The sequence below is a fragment of the Suncus etruscus genome, chromosome 5 (assembly GCF_024139225.1).
Source record: "Suncus etruscus isolate mSunEtr1 chromosome 5, mSunEtr1.pri.cur, whole genome shotgun sequence".
Lineage (NCBI taxonomy): Eukaryota > Metazoa > Chordata > Mammalia > Eulipotyphla > Soricidae > Suncus > Suncus etruscus.
Genome location: NC_064852.1, coordinates 10,671,394 through 10,683,859, shown reverse-complemented (window position 1 = coordinate 10,683,859; position 12,466 = coordinate 10,671,394). Strand labels below are relative to the sequence as shown.

Below are 12,466 nucleotides of genomic sequence, written 5' to 3'. Positions count from 1 at the left end.
TTCTTGGTCCCCCTCAAGCTTGGAGGGGCCCAATCAGTCCTAGTCTGCTCTCATTCCAAAGGATGTTCCTTCTGGACCTAAAGCAGCCCTGGAAGAGAAAGGGGATGCCAGCCTGTCCCCAAACTTCCATTGCACTGGGCCAGGGAGTTGTTCCTTCTGGCTTGCTGGGATTCCTGATTACAGGTCTGCGCTTCAAAGCAGGCTGGAACCAGGGCTAATTGCCAGCCTGGGGAAGGCGGGCTGGCACCCCGGGGGTGGTTGTTGGTGGTGGGGCACTAAGGGCCTCTCCCAGAGCTGGCCCTGCCTGCCAGGGCGGTCCTGGAGCTGGGGGGGGGGGCGGAGGGGGGGCGATGGGTCGGTATGGACTAGCCCTGGAGCTGAGAGAGAAGGGAAGGGCCGGCTGGGTTAGGTCAGGTGGAAATCTGCCCATTCAAACGCGCGCAGGCCAATCAGGGCCAGGCGCGCCCAGTTACTGCAGCCTTTCAAACCAAGGCACAGCTCGGCCTCCCGCTCCGCCCGCTGGCCAGCCCGCCCGGGGGAGACCCAGGCCGGGCTGGGGAACCTGCTGCCTCGGTTACCGGGGAGCAACACAGCCGCTTCGGGTTACAGGTGCGCCTTTGCGCGCTGCGCCATGGAGCGCTCCCTGCACCGGGTGTCCCTGGGCAGCCGGCGGGCCAGGCCAGACCTGTCCTTCTATCTCACCACCTTCGGTAAGTGCCAGGCCCACCCCACCCCCGAGCTGGCCTGGGGCTGCCCCTTTCTCCCCCAACACCCCCAGGGCGGTTTGCAAGAGAGCCGGTTCTGTTTGGGGGGGGTCCCCTTCTCTGGCCCCTTTCCTCTGGTGGTTGATCAGGAGGGACTCAGAGCATCCAACTAGGCCCCTCTAGCTGCAGGGCACCACTGCTGGGTGCCACTTACTGGGCCTGGTTCGGTTGGTTCTGCCTCACTTGGTTGCACTCATGCAACCTAATTAATGTTTCTGGGTTTCCCATGAGCGGCCGGCGTACTTTGGGGGAATCTTAGGTAGGGCCATAGAGATCACATTGGATGAGGGCATTGCCTGTGAGGTGCCTGGTATTGAATGGGGTCGCCTGCATGAAGGCGAGTAGTTTCCTGCCCCAATTTATTATATATGTTAGGAATCGGTGTAGTCTCTTTCATACTCTGTACAGTAGGAATTTAGAGGAAACACTTAAATGTTTGTGAGGTTCCCCTGGGAAGTTGCTGTGTTACCTGGCCCCAGCAGAGAGGGCAAAGTTCCTTCCTGCAGGAATCCAAGATTCTTAAGAAGGTGGGAGGGTTTCCCAGGCACTGGACATGGAAAGCAGCATATAGGAGTTTACTGAGTAGGCATGGATTCCCCCCCCCCCCCCCAGTACCAACTAGGCAGTTGCTGTCCCTTTAGTCTGGGGCTGTCCCGGTCCAATTCTGGAGTGCAGCTTCTCAGTCATTTCCTTGCTGGTACTGTTTGTTTGTTTGTTTTGGGAGGTCACTCCCGGCAGCGCTCAGGGGTTACTCCTGGCTCTGTGCTCAGAAATCGCTCCTGGCAGACTCGAGGGACCATATGGGATGCGGGGGATTTGAGCCACCTCCTTATACATGCAAGGCAAACACCCTACCTCCATGCTATCTCTCTGGTCCTCCTCCTCGGTGGTTTTTACATCTCTGCTGTGGAGACTTAAGATGTATCTGGTGAGGCCTCCCAGAGAAACAAGGCCAGGGTTGGTCTAGGGGTGCCAGTCCTCTGGTTTGGACATGGCGTATCCAGCTCGTGTGTTTTGAATGGCGCTACCTTATTGTTGCTGTTGTTGGGGTCACACTCAGGACTTACTTCTGGCTCTGGACTCAGGAATCACTTTTGGTTTGGCTTGGGGGATCATCAGGGTTGCCAAGGATTGAACTTGGGTTGGCCATGTGCAAGGCAAGTGCCCTAACTACTGTACTATTGCTCTGGCCCCATCCACTATTCTTTTTTGTTTGTTTTTGGGTCACACCCAGAGGCACTCAGGGGTTACTCCTGACAGGCTTGGGGGACCATATGGGATGCTGGGAATTGAACCACTGTCTATCCTGGGTCGGCCACGTGCAAGGCAAACGCCTTAACACTGTGCTATCTCTCTAGCCTCCCCATCCACTATTCTGTATGGAGTTATATTTGGGGGATAGCTGGTGGGGGGGGGCGCTACTGACATAGCTGGGCTTTGCTCAGATTTCAAATCCAGAGTTTCAAAACCAAGGAGTTAGGTCCACTCTAGAGTTCTGACTCAGAGCTGTCCTCAGGCTTAGTTCTTCATGCACCCATCGTTCTGCCCTTCACAACCTGCTGCTTCCTCTAAATCTATAGGATCTGGAGGAAAAGTGGTGGCCAGACCCCTAGCAATGGCCTGTAGCATCTCGCATCATGGAACTTGCTGTCCAGTTGGGGGTAGGCAGCGGTGCGCACCCGTTAAACTTGCCACTGTGTGTCGAGCATATTCCAGGGTCCCACTTCTGTCTGTGCATATATCATGTGCATCTATTTCTGTTTCACTCAAGCCACCCGCCCTTGCTCATGCCCATGGGATGTGAATTCTATGAATATGGAGTTTATTTTCCACTGTGCTGTGTCGCTGAGACTGGAAGTAGTCAGTGAGGCCATGTGACTTTAGCTATGGCCCAATGACTATGTTGGACCGACGGGCTTAAGGTTGTCTACAGCTAACCCCAGTCTCATTCCTGGTACCACATGTGGCACCCCCCCATCAGTGCCAGGAGGGATCCCTGAGCACTGCTGAGTATGGCCCCAAACCCTAAACATTCCCCACTTCCAGAAATTCAATATATGTTTCATTGTTTTTCCTCCTTATTGTCATGAACAGGTGTGTTCATTCCCCACTTCCAAAAATTCAATATATGTTTCATTGTTTTTCCTCCTTATTGTCATGGACAGGTGTGTTCATGGTTAAAACCTTAGTTAAGAGAGAAAAATGAAAATTGCCAGTAATAGTATAGTGGGTAGGGTGTTTGCTTTGCATGTGGCTGACCTGGACTTGATCGCTGTCATCCTATATGGTCCCTTGAGCCTGACAGGAGTAATTCCTGAATGCAAAGCCAGGAGTAACCCTTGAACCCCTCCAGATATGATCCAAAACAAACAAAAAAATAAAATAAATTAAAATTAACTCTAGCTTGAGTCTTCAAGGCCATCATTTCCGGTTTGAGTTCCATCATCCCGCACTGTGTGTGGGTGTGATTGCGTGTATGTGTGTGTGAGAGTGTGTGTGTGTGCGCGCGCACGTGCGTATGTGTATGTGTGTGTGTTTGGCGAGGGGAGGTTGTGTGTTTGGATGATGTTATATGAGCAGGTATGATTTTCTTATATTTTTATATTTTCCTTCCTTTTGTGATATAACTGATTTTTTTGCATTCAGTCCACTTTTTTTTTTTTTGGCTATGGTGATGTTGAGTGTAGGAACCCAGAGGGTCGCACTTGTTGTGGTTACAGCTCCTGGGGGTCACACACTTGTCGCAATGCTAGGGGGACTGTGTGCTTTGTTGGACTCAGAGGTGTCATGGGCCAGATAGTCTTGCATTGGAACTACATGGCTAATCTCCTGGCCAAATCTGGCGAGAAGAGGCGTGGACATCAGGCTGAGCAGGTGGGTGCCAGTGAAGGCGGCTGCTTGGCCAGTGACTGAACCCTGAGTGTACAGGGTGGGGCTGGGACCTGGAGGGCTCCTTGCGTTCTCTGTGCAGTCTCCGTTTCCAAGTGACTCTGGCAAAGGCTTCTTTTTTTTTTTTTTTTTTTTTTTTTTGGCATAGTAACTCTTTCTTGACAGGGGTTGTCCTCTTTGGGGCTGAGGATTATCTTTGTACCCCGAGCAGTCTGGTCAGGAGGAAGGTTCTGATCTATGACTACCAGCTAGGGTCAGTGAGCAGAGGCACCTGGGAGGTTGTCCAAAGCACAGATTCCTGATCTTGCTCCCAGAGTTTGGGCTAGAACTGGGCAATGGTTATTTAGCTTTTTTGGTCTGAACTCTCCCCTCTTCTGCCCTCTGATCCACTCTCCTCCTCTTCCCACACCTGTGTTCTGGAGTGACATAGCTGTGTTCAGGGGATTACATGTAGTACTGATTTGAACTGGAGTTGAGGCTGATGCAGGTACTGTGTCTCTGGGCCTTATACTTTATCTTTTTAAGAAGTCTCAGAAGTCTTTTGTTGCCTGGTTGAGTCTGGAAATGCTAGACTCTCTCTGTTAGTGGAACCAATTGGCTTCCCTGGACTCTGAAGACCTTTGTTATGTCCCCTCTGCTTCACTGATCTTCTCCTATCAAGTTTCCCTGAGCCTCCAGTAATGGCCTTGAATTTAAATGTAATACCAAGTGTAGTATCTCTGTAAATGTAAAGAGATCAAGGATTTTTGTTTATTTTGTTTTGTTTTGAACCACACAGGCAGAACTCAGGGCTTACTCCTGACTCTGTGCTTAGAAATTACTCCTGGTGGTACTCAGGAGACCATATAGGATTCCAGGGATCAAAGCTGGGTTGGTGGGCTGGAGCAATAGCACAGTGGGAAGATATTTGCCTTGCAAGCAGATGACCCAGGATGGAACCGGGTTCAATCCCCAGCATCCCATATGGTCCCCTGAGCCTGGCAGGAACTATTTCTGAGTACAGAGCCAGAAGTAACACCTGAACACTGCCAGGTGTAGCCCCCAAACCCAAAAATAAATAAATTTTAAAAAATCAGGTTAAAAAAAATAAAGCTGGGTTGACCATGTGCATGACTAGGTCCCTACGCAGTGTACTATCTCTCTGGCCCAAGACCAAGTTGTTTGGAGCCAAATTTCCTTCAGGGAGAGTGTAAAATAACCCCACACATCGTATCTCCAAGTGCAGACGAACAAGTCTGAATCAGGGTGGTTCATGAAATAATCCAAACCAGGCTGAGGGTGAAATGCATATAGTCAGGCAGTCTTCTACCTCATATCTTCACCCTGCTGCCTGCCAGAACTGCCATTTTTTTATTGAGTATAGAGACTACCCCTGGGTAGGGCAGTAAGGACAAAGTAAGGACAGATAGCTCAGGCTATCCTGAGCCAGTCCCACTCAGGTTTACAAGTAAGACAGTCTCTGTTTTGGGGATAAATTTAAGTTGTAAACAAGCATACAATGGAACCAGGGATGACCTCCGTTTTGGTAAAATAAGGTATAACAACAGGAGAGTACTGTGTGGTTTGTGTATTGTTTAACCACTTGTGCTTAGGTTCAAACCTGGTCCTTATCAGGGAACCTTCAGTCATATTAGTGGGTTATCCATGTCCTTCTAAGGCAGGAGGTGGCCTGACTTATGGGGAGGAAAAGTTGCTCACTGGTAGTTTTTGTGAGCCATATACCATTGGAACCAAATCTTTACAATTATTTGTAGAAATCATGATAGGCGTATTAATGTGTTGGTGGGGCTTTTCCCCCTCTTCAGGGTTATATATTTTTGACATTATTAGTGTATTTATATAGCAGAGTGGCAGCACAGAAGTATACTGGACCCATTACTAGTGTATTTATTAATATACTGACAATTAGGTTTATTGAGATATAGTTGACATATAAGTTAAAAGTATACAACTACATAGGTTTTAAGTGTCTATAGCAGGGGTCCTCAAACTTTTTAAACAGGGGGCCAGTTCACTGTCCCTCAGACCATTGGAGGATCTGACTATAGTAAAAACAAAACTTATGAACGAATTCTTATGCACACTGCATATATCTTATTTTGCAATGAAGAAACAAAACAGATACAAATACAATATGTGGCCCGCGGGCCATAGTTTGAGTACCACTGGTCTTTAGAATAGGTGACCGTTATTGCTTTTACTAATTTATTTATTTTTGGCTTGGAGGATCAATCCTGGCTGTTCTCAGGCCTTACTCCTGAACTCTGCACTCAGGGGTTACTTCTGGTGTTATTTGGGGACCATGTGGGATGCCTGGGATTGAACTTGGTTTGGCTGCATGCAAGCCATGTGCCCTACCCACTGTACTATTTATCTAGCCCCATTACTTTTTATTTTTAGAGTGTTTTAATTATGTTAAAAAATATACCTTTTGGGGCCAGAGAGATAGCATGGAGGTAAGGAGTTTGCCTTTCATGCAGAAGGTCGGTGGTTTAAATTCCAGCATCCCATATGGTCCCCTGAGCCTGTCAAGAATGATTTCTGAGCAAAGAGCCAGGAGTAACCCCTGAGTGCTGCCGGGTGTGACCCCAAAATTTATATATATATTAATAATAATAATATGTTTTTCTATGGATTTGCAAGTTCTGGATATTTCATATAAATCAAATCACATACTATGTTTTTTCTGTGACTGGTTTATTAGCATCATGTGTTGTCCCCTTCATTTTTTGTTTGAGGGCCTTACTCCTTGCTCTATGCACTGGCATTACTCCTGGAGGTTCTTGGGTATCATATGGGGTGCTAGGGATAGAACCTGGGTCAGGCATGTGCCAAAAAGTACTCTGTCTGCTGCACTGCCTCTTCATCATGTGTTCATTATTTATTCATATTGTAGCATGTATCAACTCTTCAAGTATATGGATGGATAGTATTTCTTTGTCTGGTTATACCACATTAGTGATCCAATCATTAGTTGTTGACATTTGCATTATTTCTCTCTTTTGACTATCATGAACAGTGCTTGTTATTACTATTCACATACAGATTTTTATGTGGACAAATAGCTCCAGTTCTCTTGAGTATGCAAATAGTAGACTTTTCTAGATTAGATAATACCTCTGTTTGTTTGTGGAATTACTCAACTCTTATTAGAACTGGGTACTCATTTTGCATTCTGCTCAGAAAAATCAGAAGCTTTTTCTTCTTTAGCAACCTTACCAACATTTGCCATAATCTGACATTTTTCATTTTAGCCAATCTTGGGCATGTAAGGGGATATCTGGTTATGGTTTTGATTTGTATTTCTCAGATGACCAATGATATTGAATATCATTTTGTTGACTCTATATCCTTCTTCCTTGTCTTTGTTGGTTTTTGAGCCACATGTGGCTGTGCTCAGGTTTCACTCCTGACTCTGTGCTCAGAAACAGTATGAGGTTCTGGGGATCAAATTGAGATCAGCAAATGCCTTACTCGCTTTGGTCTCTGTACCTCTTCTTAGGAGACACTTAATTTCAGAATTTTTACTCACTTTAAAATATGGCCATTCATAATTTAATTAATGAGTTCTAACTCTTCTTTTTATATTTTACTGCTTCCTTATCAGATCTGTGCTCAGAAAATATTTTCTCTCTCTATAATCAGAGTTTTGATCTGTTCCCTCCCACAGCCTGCTGCAACTCCAGACAGGCTCCAAAAAGAAGTTCTTAGAATCTTTGGATTATAAATCTTTGTCTCTGGGTTTTATAGAGATTTACTTTAGTGCTCTTTGAAGTTCAAATGTTTTTAATTTTCATAAAATCTATTTTTTTCTTTTGTTGCTCGTGCTTTTTATTTTTACATGGCAATTTCAAGATTTATTTTGGCCTTCCAAGTGATACCAGGGGGCTCAGGAACCCCTCTCTTAGTGACCTCCAGGACTGCACCCAGCAATGCTTGGAGGACCATGTTGTACAGGGAATCGAACCAGGGTCTGCTATGTTGTCAAGCCTGTGTCTTACTCCCAGTGCTATCTTTTTGATTCAGTTAAATCAGGGATGATATAGAGTCACCCATTTTATTTTTTATTTTCTTGGTTTCTCTGTGATTCACCTAGAAGTGTTCAGCATTTACTCCTGATCTTTGTTCAGAGATCACTTTTGGTGGTGCTGGGGACACCCCTATGTAAGATCTGTAAAGGATAGACAACTATGACACAAGCACTTTATCAGCTATATGATCTCTCTGGCCTCTGCTTATGCTTTTTAAGTTTAATTTTTTTTTTTTGGTTTTGTTTTGGGGCCACACCTGGAGAGGAGTTATCCTGCTTTTGCTCTCAAGAATTACTCCTTCCAGGGAGGGATTCCAGGAATTGAACCCAGGCCATTTGCAAGCAATGCAATCTACCCTACCAGCTATACTATCACGCCGGCCCTAAATCTAATGTTTTATATTGAAAATAAAATCTAATTCCATCCCTTGTCTGAGAGAGTATCTTCCCAAAAGAGCAACTTCTTGAAGAGAAATAGATGGATTAGTTTGCCAGATGCAATCAGCCTGAGATTTTATTCTGGAGGGAGGTAGTGAGTGATCCAGGTTGCTTTACTGCTCAGGATTCTGGGCCCAGAAGTGAGGGGCAGGCTGAACATACACTTGAGGGTGGCAGGTAGCTTTGGACTCTAGGGGATACTAGTCCAGTGGTTTTAGAACCAGTATCCTCAGATGACCCCACAAGGTACAGTCTGGGTGAGCAGCTCTGAGAGCCAGCTCTGGAGAAATGCCTGGAATCTGGTTTGCAGAAGGAAATGAGCACATAGGCCTTCTGAAGGCCTAGCGGACTCAGGAATTTATTTTGCTGGGCATTTGCTTTGTTTTTCTATTTGTATGGCAATTCAGTTTCAGCTGGGGCTCTATCTCGCCTCCTTTCTGTCTCTCATTAGAAGTCGAAGAGATGGGTAAAACAAAAGTTCTATTTTCTGAAGTGAGCAAGAAACTAGACAGCAGATGCTAGCCTAGGAAGCCAGGTCCTGAATGCAGGATGGGGGGGTAGGGCTGCAGCTCCCTTGCTGTCCTGCTGCTCAGAGCCAACCCAGGCCTATCCAGCTGCTCTCGGGAGTCTCTGTAGGCTTTGGCTCATCTGTTCTTGGATTTGTCTGCTTAGGAATTTTGAGAAACTCTGTAACTTTTGGGGTCTATTGAGGCCCTTTAGTGTCTTCAACTTGCTGTTCTTACTCTTTTTTCTCCCCTAATGTTTTTAATAAGAAACATAAGACACATGCAGAAAAATAGTCCCATTCTGCATCGAGTGTTATGAGACCAATGATATTGCACCAAGCAAAGAGCTATGTGATTGTCAGTTGGATTAGAAACAAAACATCCCAAGACCAGAGCAATAGTACAATGGGTAGGATGCTTGCTTTGCATGTGGCTAACTTGGGTTCTATTCCCATGTTTACATATAGTTCTCTGAGCATCACCAGGAATGGTATGGAGCCTTAACTACTATTGAATGTGGTCCATAAAATTATAAAAAAAAAATGGGAAGAGAACAAAAGATAGAACATCCATGATAGCCAGAAGTTTCAGCATTGAATCAGGTTTCTTCTTCATTCAGTTGGGAATACTTTGTAATTTTCTTAGCCATTTCTTTTGGAATCTATGGAGATTTAAAAACATATGTCTTAATTTCCAAATATTGGGGAGTTTCTAGTTTTATATATATATATATATATGTGTGTGTGTGTGTGTGTGTACACATATATTTGGGGGACTTCCAAATAATGCTTAAGAGGCCCAAGGACTACTTTCTGTGATACTCAGCCAACCTGACTGGGCCTCCTGCTTGTGCTGTTTGGATCCTGTGGTTCTTGGGACCATTCGGGCCACACTGCTGGGATTTGTAGACCTTCTGGCCAAACCCAGCAGTTCTGGGGTGGAGTGAGACAATAGAGTGATGGGGTTTGAGCTTGGGACTGGTTGCATACCAGACTTAGGCTCCTGACCACTGAGCATCTCCTGTTTATTGTCTGTTTTGTTAGGAAACATGTACTGTGCCCTTTCAGTCCTTTGCCATCTCAGTGTCTTCCTGGGAATGGGGATGAGGAACAGGCAAGGGGGCATACCAATCAGGGCTGACTCCTGACTCTGCACTTAGGGATTACTCCTGGTGATGCTCAGAGGACCCTATGGGATATTGGAGATCAAACTGGAAATGCCACATGCAAGACAAGTGCCTTACCTATGTACTATCTCTCTGGCCCTATACATGCCACTTCTGGCCTCTCATTCTTCACCACTATCCAGTCCTGGTGCTTCATATTCTCCTTTCTTTCCTCCTTTTTCTTTCCTCTTCAGCCTTACCTCTGAACTTTCCCCACCTCCTTCCTCTTTCCTTCTTAGTTTATTAAATTTAAGCTGCAGTGAAAGAAGTGGGGTAGACCTTGGATATGTTTATGTTGTTAAAAGATCCATCCTGGTGGAATGAGTGAGATGCAGCTGAACTTCCTCCCCTCATCCCCAGCTCTTCTCTGAATAGCTGTTTTTTCTTTTTAACTTGATTTATTTAAACATCCTGATTTATACCCATAAATTATACCCATAATACAGTTGGTTTTGTATTCAGTGTTTCGACACTAATACCTATTACCAGGGTAACATTCCCTCCACCATTAACCCCAGTTTCCTATCCACTCCCCAAGTCTGCACCCTTGCAAGCACAAAATATTTGACTAATATTGCTTGTTATAACTAAATGGTAATGGGATTATCGTAAAAACTTTAGTAACAGAAAATTCATGAAAATTGTTCTCTCACTAGGGGGTCATTACATTATTATCTGAAGGCTGACTAAACTGTTTATTGCTCTTTAAGTATTCCATGTTGCTGTTGGGCTTATGTTACTTCTCTGCTTCTTTCACCTCTAATTTGGTGTGTTCCTACTAGCATGTCAGTATTGAGGAATTTGGAGGTGTTGAGCAGTCACATATGCAACTATGTGCGTCAGGAACTCCAGGATCTGTGGCATTGGGTTGAGTTTACATGGGGACAGTTATGGGATGTGCATATATCATCCAGGGCTCTGGAAGTACAGAGGGGTGGAGGAAAGTTACTTGCCTCATTCTGAGAATACCCCAGAGTTTTCAGCCCAAACTGGCACATTTGGAGTTTTTTGGTTTTTTTTTTGTAGGTTAGGTGAATCTGCAGTGATTAGCAATTAGAAGCAGTGAATTTGGGCCATTGACATTGTGGCAACTGTGAGGTGTGGGTGCAGATGCCAGAGCTTTAGCAGGGCTGGAACTGGGCCCACCTACCACCTGAGGACATCCCAGAGTTTTCAGCCATAAAAACAAGATGCCCATGAATTTTTAGCAACTTGGCTTACACCTAAGTGACTAAGTAATCTAAGTAGACTTTTCTAAAGAAAAGTCACACCAGTTTTAAGTTTTAAGTGTCTCATTCTAGACCACACAAGTACTGATGCACAATCATATACACAGACTAAGAGATGTCTTTTTGTGTATTGGCCTTCTCCAATGAATCATGGATCTTTGCCAAATTTCTAAGTAGGCACACACAGATACATGCCTCCCCCAGTTTGCAATAAACCACAGCATCACTAGTTTATTTCCCATTTTCTTTGAGGGAAGTTTCTGGTGTTTCCGGCATTCTCTTGGTTTAAGCAAAGCTGCAGTACTGGCCTGTGTGCAGCTGATGAGTTTTTGTCCAAGACACTTAGCTACAAGTAGAATTTTCAGATTGAATAGATTGATTGGTTAAAGAGATAAAACTTGACAGTGCTCAGGGCTTACTCTTTACTCTATATGTAGCTGGGGGTTGGGGGCTTCCAGGACAGTTATATGGTACTGGGAATTGAGCTTCAGTTGGTCACATGCAAGGCAGGCACTTTACCTCTTGTACTCTCTCTCCAAAATGCAGTCATTTCATTCTATTAGATATTCCAGAAATTTCCTTCTAACAGGGCCTCAGAGTCCCGCTCTGTATCTTCAACAATTTGCTGCTGCCTGGCTTGTGTCTTCTGGTAGAAAATGCTCTTTTATTGATATTTTATTTGCATGTCCCCAATCGGCTAAGCACTTTTTTATGTTGATTTTCCATTTTGTCTTCTCGGACTTTCTAGTTCAGTGGTCTTTGGCTAATTATGTACTGTGTTGTCTCTTAATTTAGTTTATGATGTCTTTCATTGCAACAGACATTTGCCAAATATGCTGGAGTCACATTCATTTGTGTTTTCTCTGTGGTCTCTGCACTTTGTCTGGCTGAAGAGGGCTTTTCTCCAAGTTCCTAAATGTGCTCAGAGGCTCTTCTGTATGCACCCAGAATATGAGCCCGTTCCCCAGAAATTGTTTTCAATGGTGGATTTGAAACTAGTAGACCTAGAGGCCTGGGGAGTCACATGAGACACAGATAGAGTCTCTGAATCTCTTCTCAGTGCTTCTGGTTCTTGGAATCTGCTTTGAACAGCAAGCAAGCCTGTATGTAAGCCAAGCTACTGTAGGAGAACTCCCTTTTTCTTTAGTGTGTCAAGATTTTGTGGGAGGAGGAGAGGAGGTAGCCTGGGAAGATTCCTCTACCCCAGCTGATCTCTCTCTCTCTCTCTCTCTCTCTCTCTCTCTCTCTCTCTCTCCTCTCTCTCTCTCTCTCCTCTCTCTCTCTCTCTCTCTCTCTCTCTCTCTCTCTCTCTCTCACACACACACACACACACACACTGCCTTTCCTTCCATGGAACTCATTATACACCCCTTATCCTCCATGGTGATTGCTTTCTCAGATCTAGCTGGGACTTTTCCAACTGCAGGTTCTTTACTGGCCCTCAC

The 12,466-nt window shown here is 45.2% G+C and overlaps 1 protein-coding gene and 1 pseudogene across 1 annotated transcript in view; one reads left to right on the top strand and one right to left on the bottom strand.

The window, feature by feature from the left end:
* Positions 1-517: 517 nt before the first annotated feature.
* The window catches only part of RGS3 (regulator of G protein signaling 3), a 140,626-nt gene continuing 128,677 nt past the window's right edge, over positions 518-12,466 (top strand). Inside the window, exon 1 of the mRNA XM_049774164.1 lies at positions 518-710. Within this exon, the coding sequence (XP_049630121.1) occupies positions 632-710 (79 nt within the window). The 5' untranslated portion in view covers positions 518-631. The remainder of the gene's footprint in view (positions 711-12,466) is intronic.
* Positions 7,326-7,459, bottom strand: LOC126010240 (uncharacterized; annotated as a pseudogene).